At 48.2% G+C, this 26369-nt stretch overlaps 1 protein-coding gene across 2 annotated transcripts in view; it reads left to right on the forward strand.

Moving 5' to 3' along the window:
* rgl1 (ral guanine nucleotide dissociation stimulator-like 1) overlaps positions 1-17627 on the forward strand; it is a gene marked incomplete at both ends in the record, with an annotated part of 26152 nt that extends 8525 nt beyond the window's left edge. Inside the window, 18 exons of one of the 2 annotated variants that reach the window (XM_080535452.1) lie at positions 2691-2735; positions 5425-5535; positions 7636-7844; positions 8161-8232; positions 8879-9075; positions 9330-9454; positions 12185-12400; positions 12793-12896; positions 13146-13230; positions 13554-13643; positions 14135-14221; positions 14638-14670; positions 14821-14942; positions 15182-15271; positions 15509-15689; positions 15993-16241; positions 16969-17083; positions 17440-17627. In XM_080535452.1, coding sequence (XP_080391578.1) covers positions 2691-2735; positions 5425-5535; positions 7636-7844; positions 8161-8232; positions 8879-9075; positions 9330-9454; positions 12185-12400; positions 12793-12896; positions 13146-13230; positions 13554-13643; positions 14135-14221; positions 14638-14670; positions 14821-14942; positions 15182-15271; positions 15509-15689; positions 15993-16241; positions 16969-17083; positions 17440-17627 — 2319 coding nt within the window. Of the gene's footprint in view, positions 1-2690; positions 2736-5424; positions 5536-7635; positions 7920-8160; positions 8233-8878; positions 9076-9329; positions 9455-12184; positions 12401-12792; positions 12897-13145; positions 13231-13553; positions 13644-14134; positions 14222-14637; positions 14671-14820; positions 14943-15181; positions 15272-15508; positions 15690-15992; positions 16242-16968; positions 17084-17439 lie in introns of those variants that run through there. The other variant, XM_080535451.1, reaches the window with a different exon arrangement.
* Positions 17628-26369: the final 8742 nt, after the last annotated feature.

The following is a 26369-nucleotide window of genomic DNA, read 5'->3' on the forward strand; positions in this document are numbered from 1 at the left end:
ATGCAGACATGGGTGTGGAGTCTCACACACACACGTGTGTGCGTGTACACAATGCAAACGAGCGCACATGCATACAAACATACACGACTCTGATAACCCTCTTTGAAACTCACTGCTCTACTACCCATTCTTAGCTTGACCTCTTTATCCTCCCCAAACACGCAGGCCTTCAAACCATCCCACAGTCGGCCTGTCTGGTCTGTTAAACCCACTTGGCTTTGAGACGGCTACATTGTGAGAACTGCTGTTCTACTGCACAGAGAGAATGGTCTCTCTCCTCCTCTCCTCCCCTCTCCTCTCACCTCCCCTCTCCTCTCTCCTCCCCTCCTCTTCTCCTCCTCTTCTCCCCTCCTCTCCTCCCCTCCTCTCCTCTCCTCTCCTCCTCTCCTCTCCTCTCCTCCCCTCCTCTCCCCTCCTCCTCACTGTAGTGTTGTTCACCCTGGGCCAGAGTGGCTAGGCGACCTAGCCAGTCAGGTATGAGGACAGCAGGCACGTTGGAGTCGAGAGGCTACAGGCAGGAAGTGGGAGATTTCCTGGAATGTGCGTTTTTCCCCACAGTGGTGCAATAACAGCGCTCGGTGCTCCTCCTGTTTTTGTCCCGCGAACTCACTGAAGTTCCCCCCATCCTGGGTCAGGGGCAGAGAGGAGAGGGGGGGCGGGGGGGTTATTTGGCCTGACCCCCAGAGTGACATAGGGTCCCCCAGAGGGAAGACTGGAAGGCGGAGAGGACAAGGAGGGCTGGGCCAGGGGAGAAGAGAGCTGACCTGCGTAGTTCTTCAAGTCTGGGGGCTGTGGTATTTAACATCTTAGATCTCAGTAGCAACACCCACACCCCCCCCCTCCCCCCCCCCCCCCCCCTCCCTCCCCATCCCCCTTCATCCCCCCCCCCAGACAAACAAACCTCTCTCTCTCCGCAGGGAATCGCTTTGGCCTATTAGGTCATGTATCAGAGCCGAGAGATGAGATCTTGAGCCCCGCATCCCAGTCAGAGAGACGGCTTCTCTGTTCTGTTTTTCCGGAGATATCAGTCCGTCCGTCCCCCCCCCCACCCCCCCCAAAGTAAGCTGATGCAACACAATCACATCTCCACATCTCTGTCATCTGAACACACTGAGCCCCACAAGTGAATTTACGGCACCGACAGATCGACAGACGACCGAGAGTCTCCCGGTGACATCTGAGATGTGTGTGTGCTCATCCGCGGGGCTGACCGGTGCCTGTCACATCTGTCGGGGGGAGTCTTGTTGCGCTAGATCCATGACATCACTCCCCTCGGAGAGCAACACAACATTCCCCGGGGGGAGCCGGGGGGTCGCGACCTCTCCCACTGCCTGTCGATGCTTCCCAGAGCCTTGGGAGATTGATTGTGGACGACCAGGACAGCTCCCGAGCCCCTGCCTGGGAAACTGGCCTCCCGCCAGGCTTACACAGGGCTTCCCTGGAACCTGGACCCTGGCCCTGAACCCCTGGCCCGGTTGGCCTACTGTGGCCCCCTCCAGGCAGCCCCCCCCCCCCCTGGCCCTCTGGCCTCCCTGCACTTTGGTGTTCAGGGGGGGTACCAGTGACGCCACGGCTGGGCCCTGTTGCGTTTGGGCAGAGCACCAGCTGACTGTGACTGATGCTGCGTGACGCGGTTGTGTGCGAGCGTGACATGGGAGTCACACACAGGACATCCAGCTGTAGCGTGTCCAGCCTGTTCTCTCTCCCACTGAGAGAGACCCCTCACAGAGTTCCCGTTGTCCACTCGGCCTACTCCTTCTATTGTAGACTGCTAAAGTGCTAAGTACATGACTTACTCTCATAGGGTTCATGTGGGACGTCGTGGACACTTAGTGGGTAAAGTTATTATTCAGTGATAATCATTCGAGACTCATAAAGGTCAGACGACCCTCGTGAAGATTATTCACCCGGCTGACTCCGATGTTTGTCCATTCACACAAGTGGGTTGTCTACGTGTACAAACACATATTACAGTGGAACTAGTGTTGTCCACTCTCACACACTTACCCCTATTCTCACATAAACAACAATACACAGTAGTGACAGCATCTAACTTCCTGGCATTGTCCCCCAATCTAGGACAAGCAACCTTCAGCTTTTACGCAACAAAACCGTGCGCAATTCCTACGACATATATTCTGGACATGACGATGTTATTATCTAATACATGACAGATTTGATCACTGGTATTGAAAGAAATCAATTGAAAGAAAAGAGAGAGGGGGGTGGGTGAGTGCAGTGGGTGGAGCTTGGCCATTCACAGCAGAGCAGAGGGAAATTGAAAGAGAGAGGCGGGTTGGAGTTGAGAGAGAGAGAGAGAGAGAGAGAGAGAGAGAGAGAGAGAGAGAGAGAGAGAGAGAGAGAGAGAGAGAGAGAGAGAGAGAGAGAGAGAGAGAGAGAGAGAGAGAGAGAGAGAGAGAGAGAGAGAGAGAGAGAGAGAGAGAGAGAGAGAGAGAGAGAGAGAGAGAGAGAGAGAGAGAGAGAGAGAGAGAGAGAGAGAGAGAGAGAGGGAGGGGGGGGGACAACAGACAAGAGAGCTGTGACGGATTGTGTGTGTGTAGTGGGAGGAGAAGACATTTACAGAGGAGGACATCGCCGTATGTTGTTACGGCGGCCGGACTGGACTGAAAACATTTCTTGGACCACGATTGGATTTATACCGTGTTCTGATCTGATGCTGTCCCGGGACCATGAGAGAACCGCTGACCATGAAATTCGCCTGGAAAGCTAAGATGGTAAAGAAAAAAAAATGCAAAAAAAAGTTCCTCTGTTTTTCATGCTGCAGTGCAGACTGTTGTTGATTTTGCGGTTTTTGGAAGTCAGCTCAGAGTGGGGAGAGAGGGGGGAGAGGAGAGGGGAGGGGAGGGGGGTATTAGGGGGGCTTGGGAAAGTAGCGGATAAAGGGGAAAGAGGGGGGGGGGCGGGGGATACATTTGAGCAGTTTTTCATTGTTTATCTCGGGACTTTCTCGTGGTGTGTACTGTGTGCTTTAAATATGGTTTCATTCATCTCGGGTGCGCAAACGTTACGTGTTTAATAATAATAATAAAATAAAAAACGTGCCCTCGATTGCCCTGTGGAAATCTTAAACCCAGGGGACAATATGATCCCGTTAGTTTCTGCCCCTGTGCTGTTGTAGAAATGAAAACTTTTGTTGTGGAAATCTTAAACCCTGGGGACAATATGATCCCGTTAGTTTCTGCCCTGGCCCTGTGCTGTTGTAGAAATGAAAAACTTTTGTCTCGGAGCTGCAGAGTGAGAATGGGGGGAACAATCGGCCGTGGCCCCGGGGGCCCATCTCTCTCTTCAGGTCCCCCAGCTGCGTCTGGAGCACAAAAGCCAACAGATCAGCCCTCTAAGACCTGATACTGTTGTTGTTGTTGTTGTTGTTGTTGTCTTGGGGAGTATTGGTTTCACACACGGCTGATAAACAGCCAGTGTTTTTGTGATGTGTTTTTGTGTCAGTAGGGGGAAAGAGAGACTGACTCCCACTATTGGCTAAGGCGAATGATTCTTCTTCTTCTTGACTTCTGCAACTCTGCATCCTCCTCCTCCTCCTCCTCCTCCACAAACTGGGTTCAGCATCCCTCAGACGAAGCAAAAACTGAAACTGCAGCTAGTAAACAAACCGATCTCCTGTTTACATAGTGGGTTCTTTTCATATGCCATGCAGTCCCTTAAGACTCTCCTGTTTAAGGTCAACTCTATCTCACTTTTTTAGAATAGTATCGTACGCTATTGTTGCAGATGTCACATAATTGCCACGGTTGGAACCAGTTAGTGGCTAAAACAGCCGTGTTTTGGTGGCAGACTGTTTGGGTATCTCTCTTTTACGACTCCCACGCCCGAGGCCTTTGGCTCCCCCGTAAAGCCCCAACTTGGTCCCACAAAGCAGGCCGACTTTTAAAACCCCACTCTGAAAAACATTTCTGCCCTCGCACAAAGAGTGAGCTCTGTCCCACAGACTGTGGACTCAGCAGGCTTCGGGGCCGGCCAGCAGAAAGACCTCCAGCTATTGTTTTGAGTGTGGACTGCATGACTCATGGAACCAAGTATTTATCTCTCAGGCAGGCCGAGAGAGAGAGGGGAGGCTGCACTGTACAGGAAACGGATGGCAAATACAGACACGCTGGTCCGTTTTTATCTCCCACAGTCACCACCACCACCTCCTGCGGCCCTCGCCTAACCCTCTCTCTCTCTCTCTCTCTCTCCCAGTGCCAGTCTGAGCCCGACCCACGACCCACCCCCCCTGTGCTCCACCACCACCACCCTCCACCCTCACCACAGTGTTTATCAGTGCCTGGGATTGTTTGGGGAGGGTTTTCGGTCCCCCTCTGTGGTGTGTTTTTGTTTCAACCCAAACACACACACCCACACCAACGGCCAGTCCAGGCTGAGTGCCATTGGGCGTCGGGGTCGGACCATTCAGCCTCTTAACGAGGGCCGTTGACCTTTGGCTCCAGTTGGCTGTCGTCCTCCCCCCCCTGTTTGGGGGAAGAGAGTGAGAGAGTGGACATTGGCGTTGAGCTTTTTTAGGCCGGAGAGCGTGGAGGCCCGGTGGAGCTGGCTGGAGTCTGTCTGCCCTCTCTGTTTCGAGCTCCTCGTTATGGGATTAATAATGAGCTCTCATCCCCGTCACACCGCATGTGGATCTCTGGCTCCCCGACTCTCCTGACTGAGCAAATTCTTTTGGAATTTGAGCGAGAGTCAGTGAACTGCTGCTCTGTCTGTGCGCTCTCTCTCCCTCTCTGCATAACTTGGAGGCTTGGTGTGTTATAGCACGCAGAGTTTAGTGCCAGATAGACTATTCTGAAGAGCGATGCATTTCCGTGAGTCTGTGTCTGTGTGTGTGTGTGTGTGTGTGTGTGTGTGTGTGTGTGTGAGTGTTTGGAGCGGTTCATACTAGTGTATTTCTCCCAGCTCTGGGCTCCTGTAGAGAGAGGTATCAGGTTCTAGTCGGACAAGCTGGTTTTATTGGGTTAAGCCTGTGAGAGCTCTCAGCTCCAGCTCTCCTGCGCTCCAGTGGCTCACTCCAGCTCTGACCTCAGCTCTGAGAGAGAGAGAGAGAGAGAGAGACAGAGAGAGAGAGAGAGAGAGGCCTGCCGGGGTGGGGGAGGGGGTGAGGAAGCGGGAGACTGTCTCACTCCCTCTGTGGAGCTCCTCCAGTTCTAGAACACTCTGTCCAGTCTAGCTGCTCTCCTCCTTTCATCCCTTTCTCTTTTTCTTTCCATTCCCCCCCATTCGCTCTCTTTTGTTTCTCCGTCTTCTCATTGAGATTCAAGTACGTCCATATCCATTCTCTCTCTGTCTCTCTTCACTTTTTTTAAATGGATGCTTGCAGCAGGCAGCAGTTGATTGGGTCGGCCTCCCTGGTTTGTAGGAGGTTGTTTAACAGCCCCCCTTGTTGTGTTCTCTCTCCCACAGAGCTCAGTGCAGGACTGGGGGGAGGAGGTGGAGGAGGGAGCCATCTACAACGTCACACTGAAGAGGGTCCAAATCCAACAGGCCGCCAACAAGGGAGCGAGATGGCTGGGGGTGAGACAACTATACTCTATGCTCCTTCACTACCACCACCACCACCACCACCACCACCACCACAACAACAACAAGCTAGTGATTAATGTTCCCCAGACACCATTTGGGGAATAGAGCTAGTCAGGCTCAATCACAAACAATAACAATAATGGTATTGATGGATGCCTAGCTATTTATGCTCCAGACATATATGTCTGGAGCATAAATAGCTAAGCATTCATCAATATATCCATATATATATATATATATATCTGGAGCATAAATAGCTAGGCATTCATCAATATATCCATATATATAAATATATATATATATAACAGTCGATGAAGATTGCAAAATCATAAAAAGTTTCACTGCTTTGTATACCTTCTACTGTATACAGTTGTGCCGTGCCAGCATTGGGTCGTGGGCCTGTTGTTTTAACATTTAAACTACAATTATCCAATGTTTGCCAACACCCAGTGCAGACCATTGAAAACAACAATTCCATGAGCACTCAACTGTTTAGTTAAAGCATGTGATTTCCTGATATGCCTGATATTCCCACTGCCACCCAAATGCCTAGTTCCCTGAATCCCTGCATCGTCTAATAACAAGGCATTTGCATACCAATAAGAGGAGTGCAACTGCAATACTTTGTCAAATGAGTTTGTCAAACTTGAGCGCTTGTTTTTAGCGGAAGGAGACATTCTCACCTGGCTCTCTTCTAATTAGTTGGAGCTGTTGAAACCTGACCTACATTTGAGAGCGACACGTTGACGTGGGTTGAATAGTTTTTTAGGGCGTGGGTGGGGCGGGGGTAGGTAGATTGGCTTTGATTTAAAAATATATATTTGAGGTCTATTCAATAGCATTGCTATCATTGCTATTGCTATGAATATCCCTGTTAGTTGTCTCTCCGCAGCAGACGTTGTTGATTTGTCTCTATCACTCATTTGTTTAGAAAAACAAGATGCCATGTCTCTCCCAGCTGCTTTGTTTTACTGTGATGCCTTTGGTCATCTTTGGCCATCCGTAGATGTGTGTCAATGCAAATTTGATTTTTTGATAGATTTATTTTATTTAGCCTTTATTTAACCAGGGTCGGTCCCATTGAGACACAATGATCTCTTTTTCAAGGGAAGACTGGCCAAGACAGCAGCTTAAAAACATCAAGTTTCAACAGTTAAAACAAACAGCACAATTACACAATAAAACAACACCAGATCAACAACAAAAAATAGACAAAATACAATTTGATCAGAGCAATAGGATAAAAATAATGGGACTTTCATATAAAATATAAAACAGGAGCAAGAACGATATGAATAAATAAAATACAAATAATGGGACTTTCATATAAAACAGGGGCAAGAACGATATGAGGCTGATTCCAAGTTACTCACGAGGTACAATATATGAAGTGCATCAACTCACTGTTCACTAGAAATGTACTGACTTTAGAGAAGTAGTGAAATACACTGTATCAGGGGAGGCTGACGGAGGTAGAAATCGGAGGACAGGCTCATTGTAACGCACAGAACGGAATTGTATCAATTTCAACATTGTATCAACATTTCACGCATGCATTAACAATGAGGCCGTCCTGCGGTGGAGAAGCAATGTAGTCTGTGTTAGTATGAGCTGTGTGCAGTCATGTACAGTATGAGTACAGCTGGCTAATTGTTCTCAACACGCAGCCCCATGTCCAGCGAACAGTGAGTTGTCAGACACAGAGTGCGTCTGTGCTGGTGTGTGAGAGTGTGCTCTGCTGTCCCCCTTTCTGACTCTCAGCCAGCGGACACGGGTGGAGGAGGGGCTCTCTCTCCCTCTCTCTCTCTCTCTGTGATTAAAAGCAGATTGGAGAGTTTCCTGTTGTAGCGTGCTAGCAGCGCCAAGGTCTCCCTCTTTCTCTCCCCTTTTTCTCCCGCCCTCCCCTCCCTTTTCTCTCCCCTCAATCTCCCTGCAGACACAATAGACGGACACATCTGCTTAAGAATTAAATATAGGGTGGCTTTGTCTCGCCAAACATCTCTCCTTCTCTCTCTATCCCGTTCTCATCTAACCCTAACCATTTCTTTTTATTTATTTTATTTATCCCTCCATCTCCACCCCCTCCCCCAGGCGGAGGGAGACCGGCTGCCCCCCGGTCACACGGTGAGCCAGCTGGAGACCTGTAAGATCCGGACTATCCGCGCGGGGACCCTGGAGCGGCTGGTGGAGACCCTGCTGACGGCGTTCGGGGACAATGACCTCACCTACACCAGCATTTTCCTCTCCACCTACCGCGCCTTCGCCAGCACGCAGACTGTGCTGCAGCTGCTGCTCGACAAGTACGTCTCCACACAGCCAGGCGTTGTGACCGCCCCCCCCCCCTCCCCCGACTTAGACCCTGGGTGTATGCCTTTGTGCAGCCAATCAGCAACAGTTTATGGTCAATGGAAACCAGCAGGACTCTCTCAAGGGCCTGAGTTTATGTATCCCCTTTGCAGTAGGCTGAGATGATGTGGAGAGAGAAGAGAGAAGTCTCACTTGATTTCACACAAGCGTGGTTCTGGTAGGGTGTGTTAACTTAACTTAACACATTGTTTTTGGTTTTTCTCTCTCTCTCTCCCTCTCTCTCTCTCTCCCTCTCTCTCTTTCTCTCAGGTACGGAAATGAGGAGGACGGTGACGAGGAGACGCAGCGATCTAGACCCTCGGAAACCAAAGCTGTTAGAAAGTAGGATTTCCAAACATTGCCGTGTCTGTCTGCCTCTCTCTTTACCTTTCTCGTCATTCTCTATTTATAATACCCTTCCTGACTGTCCACTCTTTTGCTTGGTCATTGTCACTAATAGAGATCTGTGTCCATTCCATATGGTGGTGAGCTGGATTCACTGTCTGTCCTGTCCAACCCAAAAAAGTGTCGCCTTCTGTCGAGTAGCAGCTGGTTCCCAGCAGCAGCCCACCCTGACCATCCCTGTCTCCTCTCCCCCTCTCCTCTCCTCTCCTCTCCCCCTCTCCTCCTCTCCCCTCCTCTCCCCTCCCCTCCCCCCCTCCTCTCCTCTCCTCTCCCCCCTCCCCCTCTCCTCCTCTCCCCCCTCCCCCTCTCCTCCTCTCCCCTCCCCCTCTCCCCTCCCCTCTCCTCCTCTCCCCTCCCCCTCTCCTCTCCCCCTCTCCTCCTCTCATCTCCCCCCTCCCCCTCTCCTCTCCCCCTCCTCTCCTCTCATCTCCCCCCTCCCCCTCTCCTCCCCTCTCCCCCCTCCCCCCTCCTCCTCTCCCCCTCTCCCCTCCCCCCCTCCTCTCCTCTCCTCTCATCTCCCCTCCCCTCCCCCTCTCCTCTCCCCCTCTCCTCCTCTCCTCTCCCCCTCCTCTCCTCTCCTCAGTGCCCTGGCCTCCATCCTGCGAGCCTGGTTGGATCAGTGTCCAGAGGACTTCCAGGAGCCGCCGGCCTACCCCTGCCTCCACAGGGTGCTGGGCTACCTGCAGAGGGTGCTGCCGGGCTCCGAGGCCACGCGCAGGGCCCAGAGTCTCCTGGAGCAGCTACAGAGTCAGGCCAGTCTGGACCCGGACTCCCCAGACGGTGGGTGTCTGATGTAGCTGGCGGTCCGACATTTTGTGTCTAGTCGACTATTGAACTTTCCGTCTCCCTCTCTCTCTCTCTCTCTCTCTCTCTCTCTCTCTCTCTCTCTCTCTCTCTCTCTCTCTCTCTCTCTCTCTCTCTCTCTCTCTCTCTCTCTCTCTCTCTCTCTCTCTCTCTCTCTCTCTCTATGTCTATGTCTGTCCATCGTTTAGTCTAATCGTCATCTCCTAACTCTCGGTCCCTCTGGTTTTCAGGCGGTTTCCACGGCAACAGCTCCTTCTGCCTGGGCGAGGAGGACGAAGTGGAGATCGAGGCCCAGGAGGACTTCCTGTCGTTCGAGGCCGACTTGGTAGCGGAGCAGCTGACCTACATGGACGCGGTGAGAGCAGGATTTAGGAGCGTCCAGAGACACCTTGTTTTCACTGCTTCCGACACTAAAAGAACCCCTGTTGTGTTCATGACAGTGTACAGCAAATCAATCTGAGCCTTGAGTGGCTGGAGGAGAAGGATGTAACAAATCAGAATCAGAATCATTTTTATTGCCAAGTATATTCACACATACAGGACATTGACTTGGTGTGTTTGGTGCATAAGACAACGGCCGAATCCCGATTCCCTTTTCTACCCCTATGGCTCGTTTTCGAGTACCACTCGCTTTTGAGCCAAGGCCTTCGGAACAGAGCCACAAGCCATAGTGGTTGAAATATTTCCCTATGAAATGGGACAACCCTTCAAGACCCTGATACGTCATCAGTAGTGTCATAGAAAAGCATTGACGCTCGCGATTCATTCACAAGTTTTACACTTATCAATCGATCAAACAAGTCATAAAATAAAAAAGAGCAATGCTTCATTGTCAGACCATGACAGAATAACGGCGCTCTAACCTGTATGAAACCTGTGCTCCTATCCTGCCAGTCTGCACTGATATAGGACAACAGTGCAACAACTTCGCGGCTGAACGTTAGTAAAATTTACGGCGTCATATGCCATCAAAGGGAAACATGGAAAAATGCATGACTTACAGGGAGCGCAGATTTATTTTTTTGGCGTTCCGAAATCCGATGTGACAGGAACGCTGGAGAAACAGCCGCTGTCCACTGCATTAGTCAACTACATGTCCTTGATGAGTCTCCCGCTCACTGCTCTCCATCAAAAATGGCACATCCATCAATAATATTACATAATAACAACTGCTCAGATTAGATTGCGGGTAGTTTTGTTTTAAAAGTCCCGCTATATGTGCCCCGCGGTGGTGTAGCGGGCTAAGCACTGGCCACCAGTGCATGCTGCCCACCGGGGCCGGGGTTCGTATCCCGGCTCGCCAGACCCGGATATGGCTGAGGCACATACGGGGAGCGGCATATTGGGCGGCCGCTCCCGAGGGGGGGTATAGGAGTAGTTCCGGACAAGGATCCGTCGCGCAACAGCGCCCCCGGGGTGCCGTAATAACGGTGCTGGGCTCGAGGAGCCAGTCAGCTAGTCTGCCTGGCGGCCTCCTCTGGGACTGCCGGCCACGGGGTCGTGCGGCGGATCCCTCGCAATAGGCAGGGGATAATTGGATGCTAGGTTGGGTTCAATTGGCTACCAAATTGGGTGAAAAAAAGGGATAAAATCTGAAAAAACTAATTTATAAAAAATAAAATAAAAAAAAGTCCCGCTATATAACTATATACCATAATACCATCAAGGGGGGGAAATGGGGGGGAAATGCGATAGAACTAGGTCAAAATGCGTGCCTATCATGCATTTACATTTACATTTTTGGCATTTAGCAGACGCCTTATTCCAAAGCGATTTACAATCAATTTGAATACTAAGCATGTGAATCAGCAGTCCACCATTCGTGGCAGGAAGAGTAATCCAGCTCAGGCCCGGGGCCACTGATAGAAGGAGAAACCTTCTTCTACCACCTTCTTCTAAAACTACTTTATTTTATTTTTATTTATTTTTTAATACTGGAGGAACAGAGAAACAGTACAAGGAGGGCGATATAAGTTCTTAGGGACACAGTAGAGGGGAAAGCGGACGTCTTTAGGAGACGTAGTGCTGAGGGCAGAAGATGTCTCAGGAGGAGCAGTTAAGGTGTAACCTGAAGAGGTGGGTCTTCAGTCTACGACGGAAGATGGGTAGTGACTCTGCCGTTCTGACAGCCGTGGGGAGCTCATTCCACCAGCGTTAGGCGTTAGCCATTCATTAGGCTGATCATGCACAGATCAGCCTAACGTTAGATAGATAACTTTACATTAAATATGTCTACCATCATCCGCTGCCACAGGTAATAATTAATTTCTAAATAAACAGGATTGTACATCTCTGAAATGTGAATCGTGCACCGATCTATAAGTCTAAAGTCTAATGGAAGTGCCCAGGTACCAGTCCTCTACTGCTAAACCCGAGTGCGCTGGACTGTGGAAACTTAACTATGTTAAGCATAGGCACAGCACCTCGGCATAACAGTGATTTTTTTTATGCTTGTTGTAAAGAAAAGGTCTATAATGCATTGAAATGACATTAGTAGGTGTCATATGCCATCAAACATGGAAATATGTCAATATGCGTGACTGTCATGCCTGTAACGTTAGACACAGCACCTCGGCATATTAGAGATTTCTTTTTTATGCTTGTTATAAAGAAAAGGTCTATAATGCACTGAAATGACATTAAACTAAGATAATAAGATGGTTATCATACATTTTCAAATCTTAATTAATAAGTAATTACAGAAAAAGTATATGACATTTGTGGCTGGCTTCCGCATTTAAGCCTACGAGAGCGGAATCATTTTCTGCTGATGAATCGCAATGCATTCTGGGGTCATGGCTCCGAATCGAACGTGGGTCCCGAAATTCTCCAAACGAAGCCGTGGATAGCCCTCCTACCCCTAGCCCTTGATGAAAAATGAATCGGGACACCACTAACCTAAACGTGAACGCGCAAAACGGAGCCGGAGGGGTGAATTGGGATCGGGCCAAAGACACACAAAGAGATGATATCAACATGATTATGGCTGTTATGGCTTCTTCTTTTGTTTTCAGCATATGATATATGAAGAACTATTGTTTCGATGATGATGATTCTTATTCATTATTATTATTTGATTCTCCAGTTGCTGTTTAAGAGGGTTGTCCCCCACCATTGCCTGGGTTCCATCTGGTCCCAGAGAGACAAGAAGAAGAACAAGCACAGCGCTCCCACCATCCGCGCCACCATCACCCAGTTCAACGCCGTGGCCGCCTGCGTGGTCAGCACCGTGCTGCGCAGGCGACAGATCCGCCCCCACCTCCGCGCCCGCGTCATCCAGTGCTGGATAGAGATCGCCCAGGTGAGGATGAACTGGGAATACACCCCCCTGTGCTGTGGGCACACACACACACACATACTGTACATACACACACGCACTCTTGCACTCATGCACACATGCACATACACGCACACACACTCACATGCACACATACACACAGGCACACACACACACAGGCACACACACACACAGGCACACGCACATTCACGCACACACACAAAACACACACACACACACACAAAAGCGCTTTGAGTTGCATTTCATGTACGAAAGGCGCTATATAAATAAAGCTTTACTTACTTACTTGCTTATTTACTTACTTACTTACTTACTTACACACACACACACAGACACACACACTGTGAGTGCTCCGCCTGTCACGACTGACTCTGTTGTATGCAACCCCTTATCAGGAGTGTCGCATCCGTAAGAACTTCTCGTCCCTGCGTGCCATCGTGTCTGCCCTGCAGTCCAACCCCCTCTACAGGCTGAAGAGAGCCTGGGCTTGTGTGCACAAGTGAGTCTCCTTCACACCCAGGGACACATGTCAATCACCAAGTCCCTTATCAGACACTACAGAGCCCAGGATTTGCTTATCAGTTTGGTAGACTTGATAAAGACAATGGAGTCTAGAGCAATGGAGTGATTCTTTGTTGTGCATTCAATTAAACTCATTGGCATTTCATTACAAATGTAAATATTGTCGAAGCAGATAAAGCCCCATTGTCTTTTTGTTGAGCCTTATCTCTCTCTCTTTCCCACACAGAGACAGCATGCAGACGTTCGAGGAGCTGTCGGACATCTTCTCCGATCACAACAACTACCTGACCAGCAGAGAGCTTCTGATGAGGGTGAGTGGTAGCTCCTCTACTGTTAATAATACAAAATATAGAATTGAATATGAATAATCATAATAGCATTGGCTAATGGCACCTGGTCCGAGCATAGAGCATTTTTTTCTTATGATGTATGACTGAGGTATAGAGGATTCACTTACTTTAGACGAATGTAAGTCGCTTTGGGTAAATGTCCAAAATGTAAATGTAGCTCCATAGAACCCCTTCATTCTAGAGTGGTGATGATGTCGTGGTTGACCGATAACTGAGCAGTGGTTTGATGTGTTTGACACGGTTCCCCATTCCGTTCATAATGATGCCATCCACTTCTTCTACAGGAGGGAACCTCTAAGTTTGCCAGCATGGAGAGCTGTGCCAAGGAGCACCAGAAACGCACACACAAACGGCTGTTACTGCAGAAGGAAATGGTGAGATATTATACGATAATGGAGTGCATCAGTTATTTTTTTTTGTCCTCAATCAATGATGAGAATACAGTTACGGTCTTCATGTGGAGAGAGGCAGGTAGGGGGTGCTGTCTGTCTGGCCTCTCAGCCCACAGGCGTCACTAGTCCCTATCCGCCCCCACTGGCACGGTTACTATTATCGTATATTTCTGTCAGGCTTATTCTGAGTGAAAGATTCATCTTAAGTTATCTTTATCTACCTGTATACTATACATATGCACAGCTCTGTTTAATAACTTCTTTATTGTAGTCGTACATGACATTCTTTTTTGTTTTTTATCTTCACACTTGCTTTGAAACGTATGTTTCCCGTGCCAATAAGATTTTAATTGAATTGAAATGGATCCAGAACTATGTTGTAGACCAGACAAGGGTGTGTCAGAGTGAGAGGGTTGAGGGACGCTAGGCTGTACCTTCAGGTGTGTGTAACCTGGGGCTCTGTCTCTTCCCAGGGTGCCATGCAGGGCACCATCCCCTACCTGGGCACCTTCCTGACAGACCTGACCATGCTGGACACAGCCCTGCCAGACCTGGTGGAGGTAAACCAGACCTTATTATCACCTACGGTACTCCCATTACTGCTCTCACTGTGTGTTCTGCCTGCTCGGCATGTGCCTGGGTGTTATTGTGTGTGTGTGTGTGCACGTGTGTGTTCGTGACTCACCACACCACTGTTTTTGTGTGTGTGTGTGTGTGTGTGTGTGTGTGTGTGTGTGTGCGTGTGTGTGTGTGTGTTCTACCCGTACGGTATGTGCCTGGGTGTTATTGTCTGTGTGTGTGCACGTGTGTGTTCGTGACTCACCACACCACACTGTTTGTATCTTGGAGGATGAGTTTCCATGAGTATGTGAGGAATTTGTTTGGCAGTTTTTTGGGTAGTCTGGTCTGGTGCTGTTTGTACTCGCTAGTAGGAGACACACCGTCTCACACAGTGTCTTCTTTGTGTCCTCTGCAGGGCGGCCTGATCAACTTTGAGAAGAGGCGCAGGGTGAGTGACACTTTCAACCTTACCCTAAACCTCTAATGAGGTGGTTATACGAATGTCTCAGGGTGTTAACAGCGTTTGCTTGACTGACATGACATTGACTCTCCCTCTCTCTCTCTCTCTCACTCTCTCCCCCCCCTCCTCTCTCTCCAGGAGTTTGAGGTGATAGCTCAGATCAAGTTGCTTCAGTCTGCGTGTAACAGTTATTGCCTGAGCGCTGACGCTGGCTTCCTCCGCTGGTTCAAGAGCCAACCCCAGCACAGCGAGGAGGAGAGGTAGAGACACAGTTACTTTAACAGCACCTCACCACTTTCTCTCTCTGTGTCTCTCTCCTAACCGTTCCATATTACCGCACACCTGAGCTCTCTACCTCACTCAACTTGTTTAAAACATTTTTTAATGTATTTTTTAAAATGTTGCTAATTTTTTATTATATAAAACATATGCTTAGGCTTTGTGAACGAACAGGTGGTCACGATGTCATGAGTGTTAACTCTTAATCTGTTCCCTGCAGCTATGCTCTGTCTTGTGAGATCGAGGGCGTGGGAGACAGCAGTCCGACCTCACCCAAACCTCGCAAGAGCATGGTCAAGAGACTTAGCCTGTGAGTGTCACGTCTAATTATGTCCTACGGTGGAATAATGTGAAGTGAAGTGAAGTGAAACTTTATTTATATAGCGCCTTTCGTACATGAATGCAACTCAAAGCACTCAAACTCAAATCAGATATGAAACTGAAATATCGAGATATGAACCATTAAAATCTGTGTATACGGCCTGTATATGACCTGTCTTATCTCTTATCTAATCTGGTACTTTCTCTTTTTTTTTTTTTTTGCCAGGCTGTTCCTGGGAGTGGAGAGTTCCCACAGTTCCCCAGTGAGGGAGACCCCACGGTCGCCCCCTACTGGCAGCTCCGGGGAGAGCATGGACTCTGTCAGCGTGTCCTCCAGTGACTCCTCCAGCCCCTCAGACAGCGAGGGCCTGACCCCCATGCACACCTCAGACGCCCAGCAGAACAAGGTACACACCACCACACACACTCGCCAGGTTACCGCGGCTACAGCGGTTGTTGTTGTAGATGTCGTTATCTCTCGTTTGGTGTTTCCTATTGGATGTCATAGAGGTGGATTTTACTCAATGTTTTTTGTTTTTTTTAACCACTCCTGTTCCTCCATGATTTCCCTTTTCACATCTTATGTGTGAGATGTGTAGTCTAGACGTCTAGAGCCTTGAGATACAGTGTGTAGTCTGGACATAAACAGGTGATAATATTGTGGTTCTCTATGTGCCGACCGTCGTGTGCTTGCTCGTTGTTCTACCCAGCTCTCCGAGTCCTCGTCCTGCACGTCTCTCCACTCCATGGACACGACCTTGTCCTCGGCCAGCGTGCCGGCGACCCCCGCCTCGCCCTCCCTCCCCGGCCCGCCCTGCCTCCACCGCCGCTCGGCCTCCCTCACGCCCCTGTCCCCCAGCTCCTCCCTGCCCCCGGCCTACAACACCCAGGCCCAGGACGCCTGCATCATCAGAGTCAGCCTGGAGCAGGGCAACGGGAACCTCTACAAGAGCATCCTGGTGAGTCTGAACACAACTCCAGAATTAGACATGACGGGAAAACGTCACTCAGTGTCCGTGACTTGATAGAAGGTTTCTTTTTCTTTTTTTCTGAGTGGGGCAGTCCCACTCATATTTTTCATTTTTATTGACAGTTACAGTGAAGATTTAGACAGGAAGGACGGGTGAGAGAGAGAGAGAGGAGGGATGACATGCAGGATATGTCCCCGGCCGGAATCGATCCGGGGACCCTGCGGTTACATGGTCAGCGCTTAACCCGCTACGCCACCTAAGCGCCCCAGAGAGTGACTTCTATTATGTCCAGTCAACCATAATTAGTAAATCAGGTGGTTTCTATGAGAGCTAGCAGGAAAACCTTTATGACCTTTATGATATTTTTGTCTTGTGTTTCCTTCCATTGTAACAGGCCATTCATACACAGAGGAGCTTAGCAGCTGCTTAGCCATTATTCATTGTTATCCGACATACTACAGTAGAATGTATTTATAGTCATATTTATATATACCATTTAGCTGACGCTTTTTATCCAAAGCAACTTACATTGCAATGAGTGCGTACACGTCAGTATATATGGTCCCGGCGGGAATCCACAACCGAAGCGTTGTTAGCGCCACGCTCTTCCAACTGAGCCACAGAGGACCACCTCTTATAGGTGACATAAAGCATCTGTGTCTATGAGCATCTATGAAGGGGTTAACAAGATGGCGTGTGGTCTCTCTCCCCTCAGCTGACCAGTCAGGATAAGACCCCGGCGGTCATCTCTCGAGCCGTCGCCAAGCACAACCTGGAGACGGAGCCGGAGGACGGATACGAGCTGGTGCAGGTCATCTCTGAGGACAGAGGTAAGGACACACCTCTCATCCAGCTCTCATCCCTGTCACTCAAACAACACACACACACACAGTCACACACTCACACACACACACACACACACACACATACACATATACACACACACACACACACACACATACACACATACACACACACATACACATACACGGCTCGGGAGATGAGAATATCTTTGTTATTCTGTCTCTCCGATATACCGTGGTAATATTATGCAAAAAATTTACAACATTTACAACTCTCTCTTTCTCTCTTTCTCTCTTTCTCTCTTTCTCTCTCTCTCTCTCTCTCTCTCTCTCTCTCTCTCTCTCTCTCTCTCTCTCTCTCTCTCTCTCTCTCTCTCTCTCAGAGCTGGTGATCCCAGACAACGCCAACGTGTTTTACGCCATGAACACCTCGGCCAACTACGACTTCCTGCTGCGCGTGCGCGGTACGGCGGGGCGCCCGGTCCAGCTGCGGAGCCGCTGCAGCTCCACGCTCCCCCGCGCCCAGCAGCGCTCCAGCCTCTCCCTGCGCCTCAGCAAGGTCACACTGTGACCCTCTCCCCCTCCTCCTCCTCTTCCTCTTCCTCCTCCTCCTCCTCCCCCCATCCTTCCCCCCCAGGACAGGACAAAGGGGCTTGCTGCGGGATGTACGCAGAGGGACTGCAGACTGTAGCGGGGGTGTGGGTGGGGATCCGGAGGTCGACCAGACAATGGGAACGAACGGAACCCAATGAGCTTACAGACTCTGACCTCCACGTCCCCCCCCCATGCCCCATGCACCAAATCGGACCCCCTACCTTACCTTGCTGCCCCCTCACCCACCCCCCCCACCCACCACTCCATATATCCCCAAAAGGAGCCATTTACCCTCCCTGTCCCCCCTCCCCTCCCCCTCCACGTTGACTATGATGTGCAGTGCGACTGCAGTGCCAGTGGGGGCGGATAGGGACTAGTGACGCCTGTGGGCTGAGAGGCCAGACAGACAGCGCCCCCTACCTGCCTCTCTCCACATGAAGAGGTTTTGCACACGTGCAGGAGGACTATAATAAATCCTGCCCTCCATCAGTATTCAGCTTCTTCTTCTTCTTTTTTTCCCTTTTTTTTAAAGAACTCTTTTCTTCTCCTGTGATGCCTGTATGTATTATAGTATGTCGTCTCCCGTGACGGAGGGAGGTTCTAAGACTGAGTTTCCGGTCCGGTTGCCTTTATTGTGGATGAACGGACTCCTGCGTTCCTGTCCTCTGTGATGATTGACAGGAGCTGTGTTCTGATGATGTCATTGTCTTTCTGTGTGTTTCTGTCATCCCCCCCCCCTCCCCCGCGTGCACTGTGTGTACCACAGAGGCGGACTGCACCTCTCATATTGTGAGCTGCGTGACGAACGCCAGTATAGAGGCGGTCTGATTGGTTCATTTCCAACTTGGTTTTAACAAGTCTTTTTTCCCTTTTTTTGATATTTTGCTTACTAGCTGTCCTTATCTGTAGGGTGTAGTTGAGACAAAGGATTGGTCTGGATGTACAGTACCTGCCTGTTTAGATCGGCAGACCCGATAGAGTTGCACTTGCTAGTGGGTAAGTGACGTCAGGAGGGGGTGTGGGTCAGGTGGAAGGAGTGACGCGCTTCCTGTCGTCACCTGCCCCTCATCATTTCACCTCTAGCACAAAATGAAGTACAGTACCGGTATGTTTCTTTTTGTTTAGTTTTTTATTTTATTTGATATATATATATATATATATATATATTATATATATATTGTTTATGTTGTTGTGACACAGGGCAGAACATAACTAGAAATCAACCTGGAGAGAATGACCGAGGACAGAATGTTTTTAGATGATGATGATGTGAATTCTGATGATTATGATGTCAGAAAAACGCCAGTGCCTGGTTTAACTGTGATGCTTTCGGAGAATCGTGACAGAGGGACAGACCGACAGACCGACAGAAGGACAGAAGGACAGAAGGACACCCCGCCCCCACCCAGTGCTTAGGTCACAACCATTAGAGTAATGAGTCCCAGGGCTTACTCTGGACTGTGCAACAATGTCACAGGATATTCAGATAGAAGTCGATCATGTAGACAGGAATACAACGTAGAACAGGACCTGTTTCACTGACGTGCAGAATAGGGAATTGTGTATTGTGTCAGTTCTATTCATTCCATTTCTAGCTGCAACAGTCAGGATATCCCACTCCTCCACTGAACACTGAACAAGCCCCTATGCACTAGGCCTGTCACTGACTCCCAAGAGTCAGAGACATTAGGTAATAGGACACTATGAAATTAGCTGACACGTACGCCTGGAATACTGTAATTTAGACACTAACTCAATTATTTTTATCTTGGGATGTGTTCAGCAGGGTGAGATGTTCAGATCGTCGAGCTGTATAGTGCCGTCAGGATTGCATACTTGTTCAAACGTAGAGTATCCTGTCTACTCTATGTATTTCGCTTTGAACCTTCTGTATTGTTCCACCCTCCTGTATAAGCCCCGGGCTTCCGTTCTCACACATACTCACACTCTGACTCGCGCGCGCGCACACACACACACACACACACACACACACACACACACACATCGTCGCCGTAACCAGCATTACTGTAACACCACCAATGCCCTGCATCTGCCCAGCTCACACACACTGACACTGGTCTCTAACTGTGCCATAAACACTCCCCCTGCTCTCCACTCTCTGCCTGACACACAATTGTACTACTATGACGACACTGTCACTACGCCATCACTAATAACACTCCTCCTCGACCTAACACAGGACTCTTCTGTTCTCACTGACTGTATCGCTGTTCTGTGATTGGGCCGTAAGGAAGGGCTGGAAGGAAGCGTGTTGATTGGTCGATTCTCTCCGTCTTGATCCTCGTGTAGCACTTGTGAATTCTCCCTCGTGAACTCTCTGTTTCTGTGTTTTCTTCTTTACTGCCAAAGAATTCTCTACCTAAATAAATTATTATCATTACTATAACAGATGTCTTGTCTTCATGTTACCCTTGGTTTCATGATCACTTAAGCGTTTTTGTAGCCTACATTAGCTCTCATGTCCTATGTGTATGTTGTGCCCCCTAAGAATCTGAGGACTTAAGTTCTTTCGACTTCCTACCAAAACAGCCCCGCCTAGCCCCTACATGCTCAACACTTCGTGAGCTTAGAATTATAAGGTTCTATCTCCGTTTAGGGTAGTTCAGAGATATTGAGCGTCAAAGTTTTGACATTCCATTATGTTTTGTGAGATGGAATTTTATGAATTACTAACTAAAGAATGTCAACATTTTAAAAATAACACCACACAGGCATTAATAAACACCTAATGGATCAGACTATGTAAAAAAACTAAATTTTTACCAAAATGGAGATAGAACCTTATAATTCTTCTTCTTTCTGGACAGGGACCAAGTTCATTTTGAGCTGGAGATATTTCTTCTCACTTAGATACAGAATAACCTCTACCCGCTTGTTAAGTCGTGACGTGTTTCCGGGTCCAACGTTGGCTGAGGCGCTGTCTTCGAAATGCCGAAATAATAATAATAATAAATTATATTTATATAGCGCTTTTCCGAGGCTCAAATACCCTGACAATATGGAGAAAACGGGAAAGTATTGTGTCCCTTGTTGTATGAATAGATCCGAGTCTAAAAAACGATTAAACTGTCATTCTACCGCTGTAGTTCACAGGTACTCTGGTGCAGGGAATTTCTGGTTTGGACTCGGAAATGGCTAAACGTCACTTTTGACGTCAGACTTAACAAGCGGAAACAATGTCCTGTTGAGATTGTCAAATCTTTTAATATTTTTTATTATCAATTCAAGTACAAGCAACGGTTTCAAGGATTTCAAATCTTACAAAAACATTTTGAGCAAATACACTATTATTTCAGTGGCAAATGTAGGCAAAACAGAGCCACGTCCATAAAACAGTTAATACAGCTCATGTAGCAGGGGACAGGGCCGCTTTAAGGGGGGGCTAGCTGGGGCGGTGGCACAGGGCCTCGCGCTTTGGAGGGCCTCGCGTGAGGCAGGGTAAAAAAATTAAAATTTTTTTTTTTTTTTTTTTTTTGTACCCTGGCTGGCGAGGCTCTCCAAAGCGCCAGGCAAGGGACCATATTATTATTTTTGCCTTTAATACATTTCTAAATGTTCACACATGTGATAATCATAGTCAATCATACATCTAAAATCTAGCATACCTGTAGGACAGGGAGATTCTTAGCAACAGAAAAAAGTAATTTCCCCCTATGACACCTTACGTGAAACGTGAAAATAATTTTTGGCCGCGCGTTGACACTTGTTGTGCATAGTGACTGCTTAGTGCAACGGACAAAATGCAGAGGGAACGAGACCGAGGAAGAAAATGTTAATCGGGTGCTGAAAAAAGAAATACAAATAAAAGAAAGGAAGGCTTCAGGGCCTCGCTTAGAGGTTCGTTCGAAACATTTCTAAAAACAAGTGAGGCTCCCGTTAGCACCGAAGAAGCTAACGTTACTGCTAGCACTAGCAATGCTAGTAGTAGCACGGCACAGCCCCCCCTGAGAGGCAAAGATGATGTCTCTGAGGTGGAGGAGGACAACTGCTACACCGGCAGCAGTGGGGCTGCCCAGCCCCAGGTGATGATGGTCAGGAGTGGCGAAGTAGAGGATACGGAGGCGGAAGATGGAGCTACTCAGAGCAGCAGCAGGGCTGAGAGTGATGGAACGCAAGACGAGCCTACGGTGTTAGATATGTCATGTATGATGATCCTGGTAAATTGGCCGGTACATATGGACTCTACAGTTACAGAAGTGATCATTAGAAGAGGTCCCCCAAAGATGAAACCTGGATTTAGTTATCCTAAAAATAATGAGAACAGGAACTTTAGTGAAACTTTATTTCTCCGAAAACTACCAAATGGGAAACAAATAGAAAGAAAGTGGCTTGTGTACTCTCAAAAACGGGACATGTCTTTTTGCTTTTGCTGTAAGCTTTTCAACATAAAGGATAGGCCTACATGGTGGTGAGTAACATCTCTATTCATGTCAATAATGGCTTGTGCGTATTTAATGTTGGGTATGATGACTGCTTTATCCTACATCCTAATCCTTTACGAGTATAAAAGGTTTGAAATGAAACAAACATGGTTGTAAACTATCTAAATAAGTAGATATGCTATTGTCTATCAGCACAGCATGTGAGCGCATTTCTTGCAATATATCGGTGCGTGCGTGTCGCGCGGTTATAACAGTAGCCTACATCATTATAAAAGGCCTCGGATACATATGTATTGTGTATCTAAATCTAATTTTAAAAATAATAATAATAAAAATTAAAAAAAATCCTCCAATACAAAAAAACATAAACAAAAAAAGGCCTCGCAAATCTGACTTCGCACAGGGCCTCGCATATCTCCCAAGCGGCCCTGGCAGGGGATATAGTGGAAACCTTGTATAGTATGTTCCTTTTTTCAGTCCGATAATGAAACATCTGAGTGCATAATAATTTATATAAATATATTATATTTGCAATGATGAACACAAGTATTATCTGAATAACTTAGCATAAAAATAGCAGCCAGAAAGCATCTATTGAGAAATCCATTGGATTTCCACATCATTAACTGCTTGTGCACTTATGGTATTAATGTTCAAATATCAAATATATTATTATTTATCAAATGATATGTCAGCAGAGGTCTAGAGTTCCACTAGCATGGGCCAGGGGCCATAGACATCATACATGACATCATCTATTGTCCTGCACTCTTGCCGGTGGCGGCAGGCCTGTTTGAGCAGGTGGTCTCTGCGCGTGAAGCGCTTGTCACACAGCGGGCACTGCAAGCTTCTCTCACCTGTGTGGGCGCGCTGGTGGCGTGCCAGCTAGCTCCTCTGTACGGGCAGACTTTCTCACCTGGGGTGCAGACAAAAGTGTAAGCAACACGTCTGCTTGTTAGGCACACACCAACATACACACACATGCACACACACGCACACACACACACACGCACACACACACACACATACACACACACACACACACACACACACTTCAGAGGTGTTGTATGGGCTTGTATGGTTTGTCTCAGGGAGGGTGGGTGAAGTGTTTCCAATGGGTTTTATGCTACACCCGAAACAAGGTGTTGAGGTGTCCTTGAGCAAGGCACTGAACCCCTAATTGCTCCAGGGTCGCTGTCTATGGCCAACCCCTTACCCCTTGCCTAGACGAGCATAAGATACCAAAATTCCAATAATTGACTGACAAGTTGATTGCATGGAAATAAAAACAAGTATTAATTATTATGTCTGTGTGCTGCTACAATAGGTCACAAAACATGAACTATATTGTGCCTGGTTGGCAGAAGGGGAGTGCTGTTGTATCTGCCTTAATCCATGCCAAGTCCTAACAGCATTTGTGTGTGGGAGACTGTGAATGCACTCATGTATGTATTCTATTGAGGCAGAGATAGGAGGTGTGTGTGTGTGTGTGTGTGTGTGTGTCTGTGTCTGTGTCTGTGTCTGTGTCTGTGTCTGTGTCTGTGTGTGTGTGTGTGTGTGTGTGTGTGTGTGTGTGTGTGTGACTGTGTATGTGTGTTCGGGGGAGGGGGAGTAAGGCTTAGGTCCCATCTGCCGTGAGTAACATCCCCCTCCTTTTCAGTGGCTCGTGAGGAGAGGGCTAGTACTGGTATAATCAACACAGACAGATCATTTCAATATTGCCCATCTGTTGGGCTCCCCGACACCATGGCTGTGTTCGAAATGGCAAAATGGCATACTAGCATACTACATACATACTCAATGAGTATACACTCCATACTGCCTACTAAGTTCATAATAAGTATGCCATTACCAGCAGACGGTTCACACTGAAGTATCCCAGAATGCATTTCTAACCGGCCCGGCAGCGGGGATTTGCATACTCACAGCCAAAAAGACCTTAGCATAGAGCTGGTTTCCATGACTACCCCCAACTGGCCACACTGGCCATGGCAAGCCTGCTTGAGGTCACCGAGACGACGAAAAGCAGAGACAGCTAAGAGAAACGGTCTCATTGCCCGTCTCTGCCCGCAAGCTCTCACAGACAGGGGGGGCTGCCAAGCAAGAGGTGGCGAAGGAGAGAGCTAGGTCAGAGGAGGAGAAAGCCTCCCTCATAACCTCCCACCTGCAGGCCCTTGCAGGCCAAGCCCAGGCGGGGAGGGGGCTAACCCTGGCCAGGGCGAGCCTGCTCGAGGTCGCCAAGACCAAAAAAGGCGGAGGCAATTAAGCAGGAAGTGGCCCAGGCTAGGTGGGAGAAGAAGAGCCTTCCTCATAACCTCCCAGGTTAAAGGCCAAGCCCAGGCCAAGGCCAGCCTGCTGCAGGCGGAGCAGCAGAGAGCTGAGGCTGAGGAGAGGAGCAGGGGCGGAGGTGGACTTGCTGAAGAGAGACCTGGGGCCTCATTCATAGAACGTGCTTAGATCGAATTTTGATCTTACCCGTGTCGTACGTAGAAAACCACGTCAACGTAGTGATTTATACAATTTCAACGTGAGTCAATTTGATCGTGGAAACGATCGAATCTCGACGCCGAGTATTCAACTTGCTTACGCACATTACCTAATTTTAATGTCCCTTTGCCGTCCATGATCCGGACTTTTTCTTTTTTCAGCTTCACATAAAGCCCCTCCAGCCCCACCCCCCACCCCCCACTTGCTCTCCACTTCTTGGGTTTCTTCGGACCGCTCACTGGTGCTGTGTCCCTCCTCCCATGGAGACCGCCGACCTTCAGCCACGTTAACGGTGTGTCCTCGAACCCTTTCCTCTTGTCACACATGGAGGGAGCAGCGCAGGGCAGGCTCACTGACGGGCTCACTGACACAGGCTCACTGACGGGCTCACTGACAAGGCTCAGCTCACCACAAACAGTTAGTGCATCCGCTCCGGTTTTTTCTTTTTTCTTTTCTCTCTCTCTCTCTCTCTCTCTCTCTCAAGAGAAGAAAATTACGCATGTGATCATGTCATGCCACCCTCTCCATTCGACTGGCTGGGGGCGTTAGAGGACTGCGATTAGATTAAACAACTGTTTAATTTCATGAAATGCACCAAGCAAGCATCTCACACCATCTCTAATAATAACCCTAAACAGAAAAAATAGTTTGGATGGTAAATTAGGCTACTGTGTGTAAAAACAGGGACTTAAGAATGAGAATTAATTAAGAATCATGCGTTCGACTGTCTTTGTGGCCAGTAGGTAAGAGGGTATAGTTGGATTCCAGTTAGGAGACGTTGGGTTGTCCTGCTCTCTGTGGTCCTCTGTGCTCTAATCAAGCCATCCATGTGGACACACCTGTGTTTTGACCATGTGATCATCTTGTGATCAAGGCCCAAACCCTTAAAATATTTAAATCTAAGCTAAAAACCTTCATGTTTTGCACCAGTTATGATTAAACACAAACACTTCTATCAATGTCTTTTTTCCATTAACTATTGTCTTTTTAAATGTTTTATCTATTTACTTCTTATATTTGCTTTTATTCATTGTAATTTTTATTTTCCTATGCTCCTCTTGCTGTATTTTTTAAAATAATGCATGTAAAGCACTTTGAATTGCCCCTGTTGTATGAAATGTGCTATACAAATAAACTTGCCTTGCCTTGCCTTGCCTCTTCTCATCTACTCTCATGGCTCTTTAATACTTCACTGGACACCCTACATTATGGTGACGGCGCACCCGAAAATCCATTGCTTGTAAATGTCTTTAGTGAGCCACACATCCTGACATGTACATTTGCCAGGCAGAGCTACAGCTGCTTGCTGCCGCTTAACTTAACCTGCACCGGGATGTCCTTGAGGCGCGATTTCAGTTCTGCTTTTAACACGATACAGCCGCACCTTTTAATTGAGAAGTTAAATGGGCTTAATGTCCCCCCCCTCATTATAAAATGGTATCACTCCTTTTTAACTAACCGCACACAGCGGGTCAGTGTTAATGGCACTCTTTCGGAACCCAGAACCATAAGCACTGGTGCTCCTCAGGGTATAGTCAGTTCCCCTGTGCTCTTTACTTTATACACAAACGAGTGCAGAAGCACCTACCCTAGCAACCGCATCATAAAATTTTCAGATGACACTGCCATCCTTGCTTTAATCAAAAAGGACAGTGACCTAAATGACTATTATTCTGAAATCCAGAGGTTTGTTAAATGGTGTGATGTTAACTGCCTGGTTTTAAATGTTAAGAAAACTGAGGAGATGGTGTTCGACCCCAGAGGTGTTGGGGACCACAGGCCTGTGGTCATCCACAAACAATCCATCTCTCAGGTCGCCTCCTACAAAT

The sequence above is a fragment of the Nansenia antarctica genome, assembly GCF_963989245.1.
Source record: "Nansenia antarctica genome assembly, chromosome: 7".
NCBI classification, from domain to species: Eukaryota; Metazoa; Chordata; class Actinopteri; order Argentiniformes; family Microstomatidae; genus Nansenia; species Nansenia antarctica.